Source organism: Camelus ferus, chromosome 12 (assembly GCF_009834535.1).
Source record: "Camelus ferus isolate YT-003-E chromosome 12, BCGSAC_Cfer_1.0, whole genome shotgun sequence".
NCBI lineage: Eukaryota > Metazoa > Chordata > Mammalia > Artiodactyla > Camelidae > Camelus > Camelus ferus.
In genome coordinates this window covers 12,354,452-12,372,993 of record NC_045707.1, presented here as the reverse complement: position 1 = coordinate 12,372,993, position 18,542 = coordinate 12,354,452, and the positions used below count along the sequence as shown (strand labels likewise).

Sequence of the window (18,542 nt, the reverse complement as noted above, 5' to 3'; positions counted from 1 at the left end):
CCTCTCACAGCAGCAACCCCACTGTCACTGCAGATCGGCAGATGTCTGTGCGGATGGCCTTGGATGCCCGGAAGCGAGAGCAGTTTCAGAGGCTGAAGGAGCAGTTCGAGAAGGACCAGGAGGTGGGTGGGGTTGGCCTGGGGGAGGCCGGGGAGCAGGCCGGGGAGTCGGCTTCAGCAGCCAGGCTGCCGGTGGGGGTGTTGTGCAGCGACGCCGGGTGGCCAGGCAAGAGGAGCTGGATGATGACTTCAGCTACGCTCGCGAGCTCCGGGACCGGGAGAAGAGGCTGAAAGCCCTGGAGGAGCAGCTGGAGAGGAAGGCGAGGTGAGCGGCGGGTGCCGTGGGCATCACAGCTGTTTGAGCTTTGTGACGGTCGTTGACTTTTATCTTGAAACCTTTCACGTGTACGTTCCAGTGGGAGGAGGTCTCAGCTCAGAACCAGCAGACTTGCCACATCCAAGCGTCCTCGGCTGTGTCAGGGTGTCTCCTTGCAGCCAGTTTGTGTGGCCTGGGATCTGGGCTTGGTCTGCACGCTCTGCTCCTGTCCCCTCTCTGTCTCTTGGTCTCTTTTAAGTTGTTTGTTTATTCCTGAACCTGTTAGCCTGAGAGACGGGAATTCACCCAGCACAGTGACCTGGAGTCTCTCCTGCTGTGTCTTCAGCTTGTCCTGCCCCAAAGAGGTGGCAGAGCTGGTGTCTCCAGGGGGACCCTGGTGGGAGGGGCTGTCACTTCCTGCTTATCATCTCGGGGTCCCAGTTGTTCTGACCCATGGGACTTTGTGGAGCTGTGATGGGCTCAGCGAGTGAAGAGGCCCTGTGTGCCTGTGCGTGTGCATCCATGCTGTTGGGAGTGTGCACGTGTGTGTGTGTGTGTGTGTGCATGTGGGGGATGTTACTGGCCTGTTTACACGTGCAGAAAACTAGGTGTCAAGGCTGTGCCCCTGGCCTGTGGCAGCTGAATTAAAAACAGCCAGTCCAGGTTTGAAACAAGTTTCCTGCTGGTGAGAAGGTCAGAATCACTGGATGTAACTCACCAGACCAGCTCTGAATTAAGCTGATGAAATGTTGATGTGCGCTGTCTACCTTTTCATGTTGATCTTCGGTTCTGTGGGCTTTGCACCAGCAGAATGGAAAGATGCCTCTCATGCAGCTCAGGGAACGAGGCCTTACCCCCGAGGCCCAGGCAGCCCTGGCCCTGCCAGTCCCTTCACTTTCGGCTGTGTGGGAGCACATCTGGGTGTTCACTCAGCCGATGCCTGCTCCACCATGGGGGCCTGCCCAGCAAGGCCCCTGCAGGTGTGGTGGGGGCCCAGGGGGCCAGCTGCCCGCCGTCAAACTGCCCATTAGGGGCCTGTGCCACGGAGAGCCATCCAGCCCACGGGCACTGGTGGGACAGTGCGCTGACCATGGTGACCAGTCCTCTGTGGCTGCAGGCAGGCGCTGGTGGACCATTACAGCCAGCTGTCTGCGGAGGCCGCTCGCCGGGAGCAGAGGGCACTGTGGAAGGTCCAGAGGCGAAGACTGGCCAGCGCTCGGCTTCGCTTTCTCTTGGACGATCAGAAACAGATTCAGGTATCTTGTGGTTTTAGATGGGGGTTCTTCCATGGCCTCTCGGGGTCTCATGGCCTCCTGAAGCAGCATGCAGAGCTACTTGTGTTCCCGCCTAGGAGGGTGGGTAATGCTCCCATCGGTGGCTCGGAGGTGAGGTGACTGGAAGAGGCTGTGCTGCCCTCGGACAGCGCGGACGGGGCTGCCCCGCGAGCACAGCGCCACACAGCCTTACCTGTCCTAGGCTGGCAGTTGTGGGAGGGGGCTGTGACTGCTCTCCGCTCAGCTGCTGCCTCACATCCTGCTGGTTGAACCTCAGGAGATGCTGAAAGACATGTCTGAGGAGAAGCCCTTGGAGCTGCTGGCTGCCCTCTCAGGTGCCCACTCCCAGGTGAGGTCCTGGGGCAGGATCCAGGGTGCGCAGCTGGGGGCAGGGAGGGGATCTCAGCTGGGTGCCCCAGGCCAGCACTGCCCTGGGAGCATGGTGGGTGCCAGCCTGGCCTGTGTCCATCCTGCCATGGGTTTTGGTGCCAGTTGCAGAACTGAACTGGGGGTTAGAGTCAGATGACTGGAGGGGTTAATGTGCACTTGTGTTTCAGGCCTCCTTCCTGGGCCCCCAGCACCCAGCCAGAGGCAGCAGCAGTGATTCTGGGCGTGCAGAGCAGCATGTGGCTGTCTGGGATTGCTCCAATAGCCAGAGTGTGCTGACACCGAAGCCCCTCCAGTCTCCAGCAGCGGGGGCCTGCGGCTCACAGCCTGGAGCGGGCCCGCCGTTGGGGCAGGCAGAGGGGCCAGGGCCATTCTCTGTGGGCCTCAGCATCCAGGACTTCCTGCCCATGGCCCCGGGGGCTGAGCAGCCTGCGTTCCCCTGCTCAGCCCCCGTCCTGGAGGACGCACTGCAGACCATTGGCTCAGACCTGCCTCTGGTGGCTCCGTCTGCACCGGTGGGCTTAGCGCCCTCTGGGCCACAGGAGTACGATTTCAGAACCATCCTGAGGCCGGCTATGGCCGCCGCAGCTTCCCCAGGGTCCCTCCAGACAGTAGGAGGTGGCTTGGGCAGTGAGGGGCAGCAGCTGTGGGAGGACACTCACATGCAGCTGGACATGTGTGTCCCGGATGGGCAGGTCCCCAGGCACACCTCCCCCCAGGAGGGGAGCAGCCAGGCCACAGGGCAGCTCCTTGGGCAGGTGTCAGAGGGTGGTGTTCCCACAGGGGGTTACGCTTCTGGAATGACTCCCTCCCGGCCACAGTGGAATGTCCACAGACACGTGTCTGATGCCAGCATCAGGGTGGGGGAGAACGTATGGGACGTGGCCCCTTCCCGGCCACGTTGGAATGTCCACGGACATGTGTCTGATGCCAGCATCAGGGTCGGGGAGAATGTGTGGGACGTGGCCCCCTCCCGGCCACGTTGGAATGTCCACGGACACGTGTCTCAGTCCCATGTAACACTAGGGATGCTCCCAGGGGAAGCTGAGTCCAATGTGCCCAGGCCCCACTGGACGCCCCCTGATCATAGGTCCCAGTCAGATCTTAACTTGGGGGCCCAGAGCCCTGCCCAGGAACGTGAGCCCCAGCCGCCCACAGAAACAGCCTCAGGCAGGTCCTGCGTGCACATGGCCGGCTCCAGCTCTGGCCTGGAGGAGAGTGGCCTCCAGTCCTCGCTGTCTGAGGGGGCTGCGCCCACTGCCCTGGGAGGTGGCACGCCTGAGGAACCAGGTCTGTGGGGTCCCCAGAGCTGTTCAGCTACTGAGGGTGTCTGGGGCCGTGAGGGGGGAGGGGGGTGAGAAGTCTGCTGCCCTGGAGCCCCAGGGCTCTTGGCCCTGATGTCCCCTCCTGCCCTGCTTGCTCCACTCAGGCCCAGGGAGGAGTGGGGACACTGAAGACCTCTCTCCAAGTTGCCCTCCAGGCTCACAGGTCAGGGCAGACGTGGTCAGAGCTTGGGGGAGCATGTTCTGCTGGTTCCCCCTACCCCAGCCTTTTGTGGGCAGTGGGGGCTCTGTCCTGAGACCCACAACACTTAGGGGGCGGTGAGATCCCCTTCCCCTTCACATGAGGGGAAGGGGCTGATTCCTTGAGGCTGGGTCATTTTAGGAAGGCATGGCCGCCCAGAGCAGCCCAGACCTTGGCGAGGAGGCAGCCCAGCGCTGGGGCCAGGAGCAGGCCTACTTGGCAGGCCTGGCGGGGCAGTACTGCCTGGAGCGGTACCCGGACAGCTTTGAGGCCATGTGTGAGTGGGCTGGCCATGGCGGGTGGGAGCCTGGCAGGCCTATCCCTGGCATGTGACAGCGGTCTGTGTCACCCCTGCAGCAGAGCCTCCCGTCGCCCGCCTCCTGCATCACGGGCTTCCGAGAGCCTTTACCCTCCCCGAGGAAGCCAGGGTCCAGTCGGACACGGATGAGACCGCAGTGCAGCTGAGCGAGCTGCTGCCCCTGCCTGTGCTCATGAAGCACTCCATCACTGCCCCTCTGGCTGCCCAGTGAGTGCCCGCCCGCCCGCCCCCGCCCCTGCCAGGCCCGGGCTGCCTGGCGGGCCCTGACTCCGGGCCCCCTGCCCGCCAGCGTCTCCCTGGTCAACAGAGCGGCCGCTGACTACTTCTTCGGGGAGCTGCGCCTGGGGGCGCACTTCGAGGCGCTGCGGCACTTCCTTCTGATGGAGGACGGGGAGTTTGCCCAATCCCTCAGCGACCTGCTCTTTGAGAAGGTAGCCAGGTGGGGAGCCAGCAGGCGCCGGGGCTGCAGGCGGGGTCCAGACACCTCAGGACGTCGATGCCCTCTGTCTCGGCAGCTCGGGGCGGGGCAGACGCCCGGGGAGCTCCTCAGCCCACTGGCGCTCAACGCGGTGCTGAGCAAGGCCCTGCAGTACAGCCTGCACGGCCACACCCCGCACGCCGCCAACCTCTCCTTTGCCCTCAAGTTCCTGCCTGAGGCCTTTGCCCCCAATGCCCCGGACGTGCTGAGCTGCCTGGAGCTCAGGTACAAGGTGAGCAGGACCCCCTAGTGGGTGCGAGGGGCTGTCCCGGACACGGGTGAGCTGAGCCAGCCTCCCTGGTAGGTCGACTGGCCCCTCAACATCGTGGTCACCGAGAGCTGCCTGAACCGGTACAGCGGCATCTTCTCCTTCCTGCTGCAGCTGAAGCTCATGATGTGGACCCTCAAGGACATCTGCTGCCACCTCAAGCGCACAGGTGAGCATGGCGGGAGCCCGAGTGGCCCCTGAGCGCGCGGCCCCGGCTCACCCCCAACCTCTGCGCAGCCCGGGTGAGCCAGGCAGCCGGCTCGGTGCAGTTCCGGCAGCTGCAGCTGTTCAAGCACGAGATGCAGCACTTCGTGAAGGTCACCCAGGGCTACATTGCCAACCAGATCTTGCATGTCACCTGGCGTGAGTTCCAGGCAAGGCTGGCCTTGGTGGGTGACCTGGAGGAGATCCAGCGCGCCCACGCTGAGTACCTGCACAAGGCTGTCTTCAGGTGAGGCGAGGGTGAGGCACAGGTGCCGGTGCTGCATCCTGGGGCCCAGCGTGTCTGCCGCAGCACCCACCTCACTCCCCAGGGGCCTGCTGACAGAGAAGGCGGCACCCGTCATGAACGTCATCCACAGCATCTTCAGCCTGGTCCTGAAGTTCCGCAGTCAGCTCATCTCCCAGCCCTGGGGCCCAGCCAGCGGCCCCCGGGGCGCCGAGCACCCTAACTTCGCCCTCATGCAGCAGTCCTACAGCACCTTCAAGTACTACTCCCGCTTCCTCTTCAAAGGTGCCTGTCCCCCGGGCTGGGCGGGCTGGGGGCGCCCAGGGGCCTGGCTGCGCTGCTCACTGACCACCCTCCACCCAGTGGTGAGCAAGCTGGTGAACCGTGGCTACCAGCCCCACCTGGAGGACTTCCTGCTGCGCATCAACTTCAACAACTACTACCAGGACGCCTGAGGCTGAATAAAGGTGCTGCCCCCTGACCCCGCGCCTCTCTCTCCGGGGAGGGCCTGGGCCCGGCCGGGGCATGATGACCACACAGGGGACTGAGGAAGCTGCTGGTTTATTTGGGGACCATGCCTCCCTGCCTAGGCTGGATGGGTGGGGGGCCGTGTGCCAACCCGGCTGGTCCCCTCTGCTGAGCTGTCCTTGGGCAAAGCGACAGGTCACAGGAGTGGCAGGGCAGGGCTGGCCTGGGCTGGCCTGGGCTGGGCTGGGCTGGGCTGGGCTGGGCTGCTGAGTCTGCGTCGGACAGAGACGGGTCAGGTCCTGACTGGACATCTCTGCCGTCATGGAGAGATGGGCATCTATCTGCGGGCTGAGCGCTCCCTCGCAGGCTCAGCAGGACCTGGGGCCTTGGGGCCCCCCGGTGGTTACGAGGATCATGTCACACACAGCTCCGCCGCCCAGAGAGGGGGCTTGCTGCTGTAGGAGCGTCGCCTGCTGGCCTCCCTGCCAGCCTCCTCTGGCTCTACGGCCTTGTGTGCCTCAGCAGCCTCCCCCTCTGTGTGGTACGGGGTCTCCAGCAGCTTCAGTACCCGCTGCACCTGGAGAAGAGCCAGGGGGCAGGGTGTTGGGGTGGCCCTCACCTGCCGTGGGAGAGGGATGGGCAGGGGGTGATGCTTGCCTCCGAGAAGTCCCCATTCTCTGCAGCCTCAATGGCGTTCTGCGCGATGTAGTTCCTCAGGATGTACTTAGGGTTGTTGGCGTGCATGACACGCACGTGGTCAGCCTGCCAGGCAGCAGTGTCACCAGCACACTTCCTGTCCTGCTCCAGCCGGGCTCTGGAACCATACCCGGCCCGTGTCCAGCACATGCAGCGCCCCCCACCCCCACCCCGACATGGTGCCCGGCCTGCGGGTGGTTGGCGCCCCCGGCCTCACCTGTACTCCTGCAGCCAGCCGGCCCAGCGGCTCCTGTTCCTGGCCTGCAGCTCGGTGGGGCTCAGCTGCTCCAGCTGAGACTGCCGCTCCATGCGCTCCAGCTCCCGTGTGAGGCTTGCCTGCGTGCCGATGAGCGCCAGGAGCTGTGGGTTTGACTGCGCCAGCACGAGCATCGTGGAGAGCTGCCTGTGTAGAGCGTGGCACAGAGAGCTCCAGGGGCCTGCCCTGCAACCACCCCCACCCCAGCCCAATGGACAGGCAGACACAGGACGACTACCTGCTGCCCAGCCGGCTTTCGGGGCAGCCCCCCCACCTCGTGGGGCACAGGGTCTGCAGGCTGCCCAGGGCGGGCTGCTTCTCCCTGCTGTTGGGCACTGGCCTACATCCCGACCCTGCACTGGCTCCCTTGTCTGCTGACCACTGAGTGGACCCTCCTCCACCTCCAGGGGGCAGGGCGGCCCCCGACACCCACTTCCTGTTATGCTGCCCTCATGTCCAGCAGGGCTGCCAGCCTTCAGCCCACTACCCACGCTGCTGCACTGCACTCCTGTCAGACATCTGGCTGGTGGCTGGTTTATCAAAACCCATCACCATCGCTTCTAGCACCCGGGCTGCACCCCTGGTGGACATGTGTGCTCATCCCAGTGGGAGAGGGCACTAAGGCATGGTCTGGCTGGACTCTGAAGGGCCCACACCCAGGCTCTCCCTGGGGACCTCCCCAGATCAGGGACCACTGTGCCCTAGCCTATGCTGCCCAGCCTCGCCATTCCAGGGGCCACATCACCGTGCTTTCCTCTGACCAGGCAGCCTCAGCACCACAAAGACCAGGACTGACTGGCTCCCGGTGTCCTGCTGTCCCCAACGTTCTCCAGCACGCATGTCTCCCACGGGCTTCCTTCTAAATATTCCTCCCTTTACGAAAACGAACTCCAAGGAAGCGAGCCCTGAGTACCCACCGGGGATCCATCTGGGGTCGGAAGGCGAGCCTCAGCTCCTCTAGGGAGGCACACTGTGCGGTCAGTGCAGCCAGGAACTCGTCTGGGTCCGGAGACTCTGGCCCAGCCGGGAAGGAGCTCAGCAAGTAGAAGGAGTTTGTGAAGTCAGCACCTGGAACAGGCAGCTGCTCAGGGCACCGTCCCGTCAACAGGTGACCACACCCATCCATCCAACACACACGTGTGGGCCAGGACTCCTCACTCCCCTCCAGCCTCTCCATCCCCACCCAGGGTGGCCACCACTCTGAACCAGGCAAGTCACTCAGTCTCTCGAGGCCTCCAAGCCCCCGTGTCTTCATCTGTAAAATGGGTAAACAGCGAGGGGACCCCGAGGTTGGCGTCACAGCTGCAGGGCAGAGAAGCGCCCGGCACTGGGTGCAATGCTCGGCAGGCGTGTGAGGTCCTCAGCCTGACCTGTCAAAGCGCCGTCACCACGGGCCCCAGGAAAACACCCCAAAACAGACCCAACAGCAGAAGGGAATCCGGTGGTGTACAGAAGAATCACCTAAGCAGGAGAGCAGTACAGAAGACAAGGGCAAGACACAGAAAGCAGAGCCCGGCGGGAGTCCCTCCTTGTCGGTAATTACCTCAAAAGGAATCGGATTAGTGTCTCCATTCAAAGAGCAGAGACTGGCAGGATGGATAAAAAACATTATCCAGCTACAGTAAGATACTCACTTTAGACTTAAAGAAGTTGAAAGACACAAATAACTAGAAGGAACAAAAGCGGGGGCATCACAACTGACCATACAGAAATAAGACCAAGAAAACACTGTGAACAACCACCTAGGTAACGAAGAGTTAGATCATTTACGGGACAGATTCCTCAAAACATAAGTTACCAAAATTGACTCAAGAAACAAAATCTAGTGTCCTATAACAAATAATGAGATTGAATCAACAACGAAAAACTTCCCTTATAAACAGAAATGAAAAACCTCAACAAAATATTTAAAGGACCAAGTGGGCTTTATCCCCAGAATGCCAGTTTATGAGCTGAATGTTTCTGTGTCCCCCCCGCCCAAACTGACACCTTAAAACCCAAACCCCCAGTGGGATGGTTTCTGGAGATGGGGCCTGTGGGAGGTAGGTCAGGAGGGTGGAGCCTCCACGATGGACTTTGTGCCCTTCTAACAGGGGGCAGAGAGAGCTTCCCCCGCCCCGCACTCTGCCATGTGAAGACAGAGCCCGAGACAGTCTCCACCAGTGGCCCCACCTTGCCAGTGCCCTGACCCTGGATGTCCAGCCTCCAGGTTGTGAGATGGACTTTCAATCAACTAAGACAGAGTGCGAATGAAGGAACAGAACTGTGTAATCATCTCAATGAGGCAAAGCGGTGAGAACACTCAACTGGGGAGAGAAGGAAGCCTCCCCAGCTTGGTAAGAGCCTTGTATCACCAGGCCCACGGCTCGCCTCACAGCCAGGTTCACAGGATGGAGACTCGAGGTCATCGGGCTGCGGGGGGTATTCAGTGCTTCACGGGTACAGCGTCGATGGGGGCACGACAGTGTGTGCACGGGGGTGGTGAAGGCCCAGTCTCGTGTCTCCTATGCCCGCCCACGCTCACCTGTCAGGTGCATGGTCTCCAGGAGCTTAGCTACCAAAGCACCGTCCTCCGCCAGCTCCATCCTCACGAGGCCCAGCTTCCTGCGCATTTTCTGCAGGTAGAGTGTGCGGAACTCAATGTCGAACTCCTCCGCCAGGATGGCCTTGCCCAGCTCCAGGGGCAGCTCAGGGTCCAGGGCCTCAGCCAGCTTCTGCAGGTTCCACTTGCACACCTCGGGCTGCTTGCTGTATGAATAGCGCCCAGCGGTGTCGGAGGCGTTGCACACGTGGTCGGGGTCGTACCTGCCACATGGGTGAGAGCCGGGTGCGCTCGAGGGCCCCACCGAGGGGCTGTGCGGACCTGGGTGCCCAAAGGCAGGGCCTGGGTGGCCACCACTTAGCTGCCCACTCCCTCGGGGAGCCTGGCTGCGCTGGCCCAACTCAAGGACCCTGCAGCTGTCTGTCCCCTCCCACACATGTGATCAATTTCCACCTACAGAGCAGGGAAGCCACACTTCAGGCAGCCTGTCCCCCTCACCTCCTGGCTCCTCCCCTGCCTTTCAGTGCACTATCAGCCTGGGAGAGGGGCGCTTTCTAAAATACTCTCTGCTCAAAATCCTCCAGGGCATCCCTGCTGGCTGGCTAAGAATTAAACAGGAACAGATTGTTCGCAGAAGCAGCCACACACGCCTGCAGGTCGTTCCTGAGGCCCGGGCGGGGACCTCACCTGTCGAGGAAGCCGAAGGGCCCGTAGTCAATGGTGAGCCCCACCACGCTCATGTTGTCCGTGTTGAGTACGCCGTGGCAGAAGCCCACGCACTGCCACTCGGCCACCAGCCGGGCCGTGCGCCGTGTCACCTGCAACAGGAGGCACTGCTGCCCCGCTGTGCCCCAGCCCACCCCTTCCTGAACCGGCGGTGCCCCCACGCCCGTCTGGCTCCACGAGATGCCCCAGGGGCCCCACCCAGTGTCCTGTCAGCTCAGCCAATGCTCAGCCAGGGGAGGACACCCAAGAATATTTCAGAAGGAAAAAGTTATTTTGGATGAGTTGGAATTTGTGGCTCCAACCCCTCCACCCCTGCCACCACACTTCTCTTTCGCGTACTTGCTATTTTGGCTTTTTACTCAGACCAGAAACACCAGGGAACCTTGACACCCTCATGAAGCAGGACCAGTGGATGACCATGTGGAAACAAGGAGGGCAGTTACCACATTGTCAGGCAGACCTGCCCCAGGTACAGGCCATGGTGCCCACGGGCCCGCCTCGCCCTGGGCTGGACCGCAGAAAGAAGGCTCGACTGACCCACCTGCCTAGGCCAGGGTCCAGCTGCCGCCACCCAGCCCCTGCCGGGCACAGTGCCCCCTACAGCCTCGGGCAGGTGCCCACGCAGGGGAGCAGGACGCAGGGCTGCACGCACGTGCCTCATCCCCAGGGTTGGGCAGCACCACTCTCGGCTTCAATGACGAAGAGACCCAAGTTCAGAGTGGGGTCCCGGACTGCCCACCCTGGGTGTGAGCTGAGCCCCAGGACTCCCCTGGCATCATGACGGGAAGAAACAGTGCGGCTGAAGTGGGCTTGGGAGTGACTGGTGCAGGATGGGACCCCATAGCCACCTGCTTGGCAACCACTTTGGTGCTGACCCCTCACCCTGCCCTCTCCTCTCCCTCCACAAGGCCTGGCCTCTTGTACCGCCTACACTCCGACCGACAGGTGGGGGGCCCTGCCTGAGAGTTCTGGGGATGGACTCCGCCTCGGGCTAGGAAAGTCCCGTGTCTCCCCTGAATGGAGAGGCTGGGCTGGCCTGGCCAGGTTGTGTGGTTGGGGGCACTGTGTGCACAGGCCTCCCTCGGGAGGGGCCTGGCACCCACCAGCACCCACTCCCACCTGAGCCAAGTTCCCCCCAGGGCTCTCTGTGTGGCACACAGGCCCCATGGACGCCACTCAGTGACCTATGAGTGTGTCCCAGGACCCCTGACCCTCAGTGGTGTTTGTGAGAGGCTGGCCCTGGTCTGCACCCACCTCCCGGAAGAAGGCCACATGCCTCTGCACACGGTCGCCGGCGTGAGCAGCCTGGATCTCGGGGTAGAAAGTGCCGATGACGTAGTCCAGCATCTGCGCTCGGATGTCGTTCCTGCCTACGCTGGGGCCCGCCCGCCCCGTGCGCTCATCCGCAGGCTTGAAGATCTCAAAGGACCCAAACCTGGAGGGAAGACACGTGTCCTCACTGCTTAAACGTGCTGCCTCCCCCCACGCAAAGGAAGAGGGCCACGTGCAGCCCTGTGGCCAGAGTAGGATGGATACCCGATTAAAACAAACCACATGACGTGGCCAGTTTCTCAGTGACAGATACACGGGGCACTTCCTCGGCCCCCCACGGCCACCTTGCAAGAAAGGAGGGGCTCCTGTCTGTCCCCTCCACACCACGGGACACGCCGGTCACCATGTCCTGTGAGATGACCGGCGGGTTGGCAGGACTCCAGACACTGCCTGTGAGTGGTCAGCAGTGGTCCTCCGCTGGGTAATCCACCCCCAGGGACGGGCAAGGTTCAGAGGCATCTGCTTGTCACAACTGGGGACCCAGAACGAGGCTGTTCTCTCAGTGCCGTTCACACAGCTCCTTGTTAGGCACCCGAGTGAACCCCCAGAACCCACCCTGGGCTCCAGGCCCAGGCCTCCCCGCCCCCACGCCCCGGAGGACCCTCCTGCGGTACCTGAGGAAGGTGGGGGCCACGCGCAGCACCACGGCACATGGCTCGGCACGCGGGTTGCCATCGTAGAACACATCCCGCAGGACGGTGGACTGGGAGGTGACACAGGCCCCGGCCCGCGTGGTCGGCACTCCCAGGTGGAACATGGCCTCACTACACAGGAACTCCCGGATGCTGGAGCGCAGCACTTTGCGGCCGTCAGCCTGTCTGGGGTCAAACACAGAGGTCACTGCTGCTCAGCACCTCACCCAGGGAGGGGCCAGGAGAAGGGAAGCACCCAGGCTTGTTAAAAACCACCCATGAGCAGTTCTAACACCGCTGGAGAGAGCCTGTTTTTCTAAAATTGAAGGACAGTCAGTTTACAATGTTGTGCTAACTGCCAGTGGACAGCAGAGCGATTCAGTTACACACACACAGACTCCTTTTCATACTTTCATTATAGGTTATTATGTGACATTGAATATAGTTCCCTGTGCTCTACAGTGAGGCCTTGTTTATTTTACATATAGTAGTTCCTATCTGCTAACCCCAAACTCCTGATTTATCCCTCCACACCCCTCTTCCCCTGCCCCGTAACCATAAGTCTGTTTCCCATGTCTGTGAGTCCTGTAAATAAGTTCATTTGCGTCATTTTTTTAGATCCCACATGAATGATACCATATGCTATTTTTCTTTTTCTGGCTTACTTCACTTCGTATGAAAATCTCTAGGCCCATTCATGTTGGTGCAAATGGCATTATTTTACCATTTTTTATGGCTTAGTTATCCAGCTTCTTTATCTGTTGATGGACATTTAGGTGCTTCCACGCCTTGGCTCTTGTAAACAGTGCTGCTGTGAACACTGGGGCGCATGTGGTTTTTCGAATTAGAGTTCCCCCTGGATATAAGCCCAGGAGTGGGATTGCTGGGTCATATGGTAAGTCTATTCCTAGTCTTTTGAGGAATCTCCATCCTGTTTTCCACAGTGGCTGCACCAAACTGCATTCCCACCAGCAGTGCAGGAGGGTTCCCTTTTCTCCACAGCCTCTCCAGCATTTGTCACTTGTGGACTTTTGAATGCTGGCCATTCTGGCTGGTGTGAGGTGGTACCTCACTGCAGTTTTCATTTGCACTGGAGAGTTTTGGACAATAGCAGACATTGAGCCCCTAAGTCGTCCAGGTCTGGAGCCACAGCACCGGTGTCTGGCCTGCGGCTGGGGACCAAGTTGGCACCAAGGATAGGGAGGGCTACACAGGCCTCCCGAGAGGGCCTGGCCCACTCCCAGGGTTACACACACACACACTCAGAAATCTGCAGTTCTGTTTTTGTGGATTTACTTTATGAAAACGCTCTTAAAACAACAGAGAGCATTATCTGCAGTGGGAGGAGGACCTCAGACTACCTCAGGCAGCTCTGAATGACTTGAATTTTTTCTTTTCCTGCTAAACCTCCATCATTTTTTTTAATAGGCTCTATTTTTCTGAGCAGTTTTAGGTTCACAGCAAAAGTAATCAGAAGGCATAGGGATGTCTCATATCCCCCCCACCACACAAACACAGCCCCCCCAACATCAACACTGCTGCCAGGTGGGACACTTGTTAACAATCAATGAACCTACACCCACACGTCAGCATCACCCAGACTCTGCCGTTTACACCCGGTTCACGCTTGGTGCTGTACCTTCGATTGGCAAACCCACAGAAGGACACCCGTGCAATGACATGTATCCACCATGACAGCATCACAGAGTAGACTCACTGCCCCCAGAGCCTCCGTGCTCTGCCCACTCATCTCCCCCGCAACCCTTGATCTTTCTACTGTCTCCATAGTTTTGCCTTTTCCAGAAGGTCACAGTTGTAATCATACCGTGTGTGACCTTTTCAGATTTTCATCCTTCATTTACTAACATGCATCTAAGTTTCCTCCACGTCTTTTCATGGCTTGATAGCTCATTTCTTTTTAATGCTGAATAACATCCCATTATCTGCATGGACAGGAGTTTACCTATCTATTCACCTTAAAGCATATCTTAGTGGCTTCCAAGTTTTGGTAATTATGAATAAAGCTGCTGTGAACATTTGGATGCAGGTTTCTGAGTGGACATATTCTCAGCTCCTCTGGGTAAATACCGAGGAGCATGACTGCTAAATCACATGGTGAGACCATGTTTAGTTCTGTAAGAAGCTACCATACTGTCTTCCAAAGCGGCTGCACCGCTGTGTATCCCCAGCAGCAGTGGTGAGAGTTCCCGTAGCTCCACATCCTCGCCAGCGTTTGGTGGTATCAGTGTTCTGGATCTTGGCCCTTCTATTAGGTGTGTAGTGGAGTCTCCTTGTTGTTTTAATTTGCATTTTCCTGATTACATATGATATAAAACATCTTTTCCTATGCTTATATGCCATCCGTGTATCTTCTTTGGTGAGGCATCTAACAAGGTCTTTGCCCCATTTTAAAATCAGTTTATTTTCTTATTGTTGAGTTTTAAGACTTCTTTGTATATTTTAGATACCAGTCCTTTACCAGATGTGTCTTTTGTAAAGATTTTCTCCCAGTCTGTGGCTTGTCTCCTCACTCTCCTGACTGTCCTGCACAGAAGTTTTAACTTTAATAAAGTCCAGCCCATCTGTTATTTCTTTCATGGATCCTGTCTTTGGTGTTGTGTTTAAAAAGTCATCTCTGTACCCAAGGTCATCCAGATTTTCTATTTTATCTTCTAGGAGTTTTATAGTTTTGCATTTTGTTTAGGTCTGTGATCCATTTTAGGTTCATTTTTGTGAAAGATGTAGGGTCTGTGTCTAGATTCATTCTTTTTGCATGTTGATGTCCAGCTGTTCCAGTACAATCTGTTGAAAAATTATCCCTGCTCCATTGTATCACCTTTGCTTCTTTGTCAAAGATCCACTGACAAAGATCTATATATTCATGTGGGTCTATTTCTGGGCTTTCTGTTCTGTTCCATTGATCGTCTGTTCTTTGGCTGCACCGTCTTGTCTACTGTTGTCTTATAGTAAGTCTTAAAGTTGGGAGGGATCAGTCCTCAGACTTTGTTCTTCTCCTTCAATAGTGTGTGGGCTCTTCTGGGTCTTTTGCCTTTTGATATGAATTTTAGAATTAGTTTGTCAATACCTACAAAATAACTTGCTGAGCCTTTGACTGGGATCGCACTGACTCTATAATTGAGTTGGAAAAACTGACATCTTGACCATATTGATTCTTCCTATCCATGAACATGGAATATCCTCTTTATACAGATGTAGTTCTTCTTTGATATCTTTTATCAGAATTCTGTAGTTTTTTTTCATAGAGGTCTTATAGATATTTTGTTAGATTTAAACCTTATTATTTCGTTTTTAGGACTGCTAACATAAATAGTATTGTTTTTAATTTCAAAGTACACTTGTTAATTGCTGGGATATAGCAAAGTGACTGACTTGTACAGTAACTATATCCTGCAACCTTGCTATAACTGCTTATGAGCTCATTTTTTGGCTAGTTCTTTGAGAGTTTCTACACAGATGTTCATCTGTAAACAAAGACAGATTTAACTTCTTCCATCTCAATCTGGATACCTTCAGTTTTCTTGTCTTGTTGCATTAGCTAGGACCTCCAGGGATGCTGAAAAGCAATGACAGGGGACATCTTTGCCTTATTTCTGATCTTAGTGGGAGAGCTTTGAAGTTCTCATGATTAAGTAGATGTCAGGTACACGTTTTCCATAGATACTCTTTATCAATGAGGAAGTTCCTCTCTATACCCAATTTACTGGGTTTTCATCATGATTAGGTATCGGATGTTTTTTCCAGATCAACTGATACGATCATGTGATTTTTCTTCTTTAGCCTGCTAATCTGAGGGATTACAGTAATTGACCTTTGAGTGTTGAACCAGCCTTGCATCCCTGGAATACATCCCATTTGGTTGTGATGTATAATTCTTTTAATACATTGTTGGATTTGATATGGTAATATTTTGTTGAGGATTTCTTTACCCATATTCACAAGAGATTCTGGTCCCACCTAGCAGACAAACACAACAACAAAATGAGCCTGGATCTATGCAGTGGAAGTCGGGCCTGGCCCAGGGCACAGCAGTGTCTCAGCACTCTCCCAGGCAGGAAGGCACTTGAAAAAATTCAGAAAGTTCTCCAGGAAAGAACAAAACATGTGGGAAAACAATGGGCACACTGCCATCTCACCTGCAGAAGGACACTGAGGCCTAGTGAAGGCACCTGGGGTACATCTGCTGCCTACATCCTCTGTCAATACTGGGCCCAGTGTGAGCTTGGGGTGCTGTGGCTAGGGAGGCCAGGAGTCAGTAGAGACCTCTGCAGGGGCACACCTTGGCCTCTTGCCTTGCCCTCAGCCAGGAGAGCCTGACCTCGCCCTCACCCCAGGGATCCCTGCTGGGCGACTGCACCCACCTATGGCTGCCTCAGGTCACAGCTGCATTCCACTCACCGCCTTCTGGTCTGTAACCCTTCCTCAAGTGTCACTCCAGCCCCACCATGACCTGGGAATTACCTCTCAGCCCAGCTAGGTTTCATGTTTTCCAGTAGGAAGCCAGCACAGCCCAAGCTAATCTTGAATCTGGTAAAAAAATGATCCTGAAAACAAGCAGCCTATCCTGCCCAGGGCAAGGTGCCCAAAGCAGAAACCAGAACTGAATAATGATTACACAGCAAGGGTCAAGGGCGTGGGGCGGCCCTGCCCCCACAGAGCCCAAAGGACACACGACTGTGGTCCCTTCTCCTGGGCGCTCAGGTCTGTTCCCAGCCAAACTGCTGGGATGGACTCAGCTAAGGACAAGCTCTTCTGCATCTGCCAGGAGAGGCCATCCTAAAATCCCAACCCCCATGGCAGGCAGAGGCAAGACGCCCCCTGCCCGACTCCCAAAACCTACACCTGGGGACTCCAGCAGCAGTTGGCCTTAAGCCACTCACAGCCACTTCGGGTGTAAGCCTCAAGTCAGGAAACGCTGGGGGTGGTGGGTGGGCGCAAACCTGATAAAGGCCAAACAGCCCCTTTCTTTTAAAGGACCTCAGGTCTGGAAACACTGACTTAAAACTCAACTCTTCAAATATAAAAAGCAACTTCCAACAGCACATTACTCTCACAGATGTTTTTCATAACGGGCAAAAACAAATTATCAAAATGAACACACAAAGTTTAAAGATGCTCATACAATAGATAAGCCCCAGGGTGAGAAGCATTTACAAATCATCTCAAGGGGTGGAAGGTCCAACCACTGATGCAGGGGGTGCCAGGCTGAACTCAGGAAATCTCAGAGACACAAAGGTTTGAAGACTGGTGAATGAAGAAGAACCAGTTACCCTGAGGATTGGAGGTGGAGATGCTGGGGGGGGGGGGGGGGAAACAGGTTCAGCCCCTGGAGAGAGGGTAGGTGAGAGCACGTGGAAGGGGCCAGAGAGGACACATGCCCTCGAGACTTCGTTGAACACAAAATGCTAACTTAGGTGTAATTCTTTTAGCTATTCAACAAGCATCTAACAAATACGGGCCAAATATATGAAAAGACCAAAACAGCCTGTCGGCACGGTGTGTTCAGGAGGCAGGACAGCTGTGGGCAGGGTGTCCTGCTGGGTCATGCTGTAGGGATCTGGACCCAGGCCCTGGACGGGCATCTGACACTGCCCACTTTGCTGCAGAGTCAGAACAGGGCTGGCCCCCAAGTGCGTGGAAGCCCATGACTGGGAGAATGTCCACTGGGACGGCAGACCTGTCCTTGTCCAGAGCACTGGCCGCACGGCAGACAGCAGGGAAGGCACACCGACGCTAAGTGTGTTGGAGGGAAAGAGACCGCCTGAGCACTGGCAGCTGGCTGGGCACGCGGTAAACATGAGTGTTACCCGGAGGACTGACTCCAAAGTCCTGGGACGGTTTCTGAGAACAGCTTGGGCAGCTGCCAGTGCTGTGGGGTCAGATGCTCAGCCTGACAGGAGAGGCAGCAGGGTCCCTCCACCGAACGGGTCAGAGGGGGCAGGGGCACGAGGAGGAAGCCAGGGAGCCAGAGCACCTCCCTCCTGTCTTGTCCTGGACTCAAGGCCTGCGCACAAGCTGCTCCTTCGGCTAGGACACTGCTACCCATCCTGTTCTACATCCCTAGGTAGAACTTCTCTGTAGTGACATCTCACCCCCAACCACCCCAACGGGAAGGACAGCTCCGTGGGCGTGGGCACACCCCCCCCCCCCAAACACACCTGGACAAGAGCGTGGGGCGCCCTGAGGGGTCAGCCCGCCTCCCGGGGTCAGCCCCCCGGCCCGGAGCCCCGGCCTGGCCCACCTGGAGAAGGGCGTGGGGCCGGCGCCCTTGAGCTGCAGCTCCCAGCGCTCGCCGGCCGCCGTACACACCTCGCCCAGGTACATGGCGGCGCCGTCGCCCAGCTGCCCCGCGAACTGGCCGAACTGGTGGCCGCAGTAGCAGTGCGCGGCGGGCTCGGAGCCCGGCAGCAGCGCGTTGCCGCTGAAGAAGAGCGCGGCCTCGGCCTCGCGCGCCTCGCGGGCGGCGGCGTCGGCGGGCGGCGGGCCCAGGCCCAGCAGCGCCAGCGCGGGCTCGGACAGCGCCACGAGGCGTGGTTGGCGCAGGGGCGCGGGCCGCACGCGGCTGAAGCAGGCGCCGGGCACGGGACGCGGCGCGGACGGGGCGCCCTCGGGGCCGGGCGGCGGCGTCTCCACGGGCAGCGCGCGCAGAGCACGGTTGTCAAAGCGCAGCCCCGCCAGCCAGCGGGGCGCGAGCTCCATGGCGCCGGCCGAGGCGGAGCAAGGCGCGGGCAATGGGCGGCAGCCGAGGGACGGCGGCCGGGCGCGGGCGGCCGCGAGCGACGACCCGAGCGCAGCCCTGAGTGCGGCCATCCGAGGCGCCGCTGCGGCGGAAGCCTCTTTGCCCCGACAGGAAGCCCCG

At 58.1% G+C, this 18,542-nt stretch overlaps 2 protein-coding genes across 6 annotated transcripts in view; one reads left to right on the top strand and one right to left on the bottom strand.

Annotated features, from left to right (window-relative positions):
- TUBGCP6 (tubulin gamma complex associated protein 6) overlaps positions 1 to 11,259 on the top strand; it is a 26,411-nt gene extending 15,152 nt beyond the window's left edge. The window contains exons 12-27 of one of the 5 annotated variants that reach the window (XR_004324430.1): positions 34 to 122; positions 209 to 324; positions 1,433 to 1,571; positions 1,867 to 1,938; positions 2,147 to 3,266; positions 3,406 to 3,464; positions 3,642 to 3,777; positions 3,858 to 4,026; positions 4,109 to 4,250; positions 4,335 to 4,529; positions 4,602 to 4,734; positions 4,803 to 5,016; positions 5,099 to 5,298; positions 5,377 to 5,480; positions 9,560 to 9,695; positions 10,065 to 11,259. Coding sequence is in view for 2 of the 5 variants with exons in the window: in XM_032492570.1 (XP_032348461.1) it covers positions 34 to 122; positions 209 to 324; positions 1,433 to 1,571; positions 1,867 to 1,938; positions 2,147 to 3,266; positions 3,406 to 3,464; positions 3,642 to 3,777; positions 3,858 to 4,026; positions 4,109 to 4,250; positions 4,335 to 4,529; positions 4,602 to 4,734; positions 4,803 to 5,016; positions 5,099 to 5,298; positions 5,377 to 5,468 (2,876 nt within the window). In the remaining 3 variants the exon portion in view is untranslated. Of the gene's footprint in view, positions 1 to 33; positions 123 to 208; positions 325 to 1,432; positions 1,572 to 1,866; positions 1,939 to 2,146; positions 3,267 to 3,405; positions 3,465 to 3,641; positions 3,778 to 3,857; positions 4,027 to 4,108; positions 4,251 to 4,334; positions 4,530 to 4,601; positions 4,735 to 4,802; positions 5,017 to 5,098; positions 5,299 to 5,376; positions 5,495 to 7,197; positions 9,696 to 10,064 lie in introns of those variants that run through there. The other 4 variants (XR_004324429.1, XR_004324428.1, XM_032492572.1 and 1 more) reach the window with 4 other exon arrangements.
- SELENOO (selenoprotein O) lies at positions 5,559 to 18,542 on the bottom strand. Its single transcript, XM_032492578.1, has 9 exons — positions 17,925 to 18,542; positions 11,648 to 11,851; positions 10,956 to 11,136; positions 9,663 to 9,793; positions 8,958 to 9,238; positions 7,351 to 7,501; positions 6,395 to 6,580; positions 6,139 to 6,295; positions 5,559 to 6,058 (listed from the first exon to the last, which is right to left on the bottom strand). Exons 1-9 carry the CDS (start codon positions 18,491 to 18,493, stop codon positions 5,885 to 5,887), a joined length of 2,034 nt encoding a protein of 677 aa, XP_032348469.1. The 5' UTR covers positions 18,494 to 18,542; the 3' UTR covers positions 5,559 to 5,884.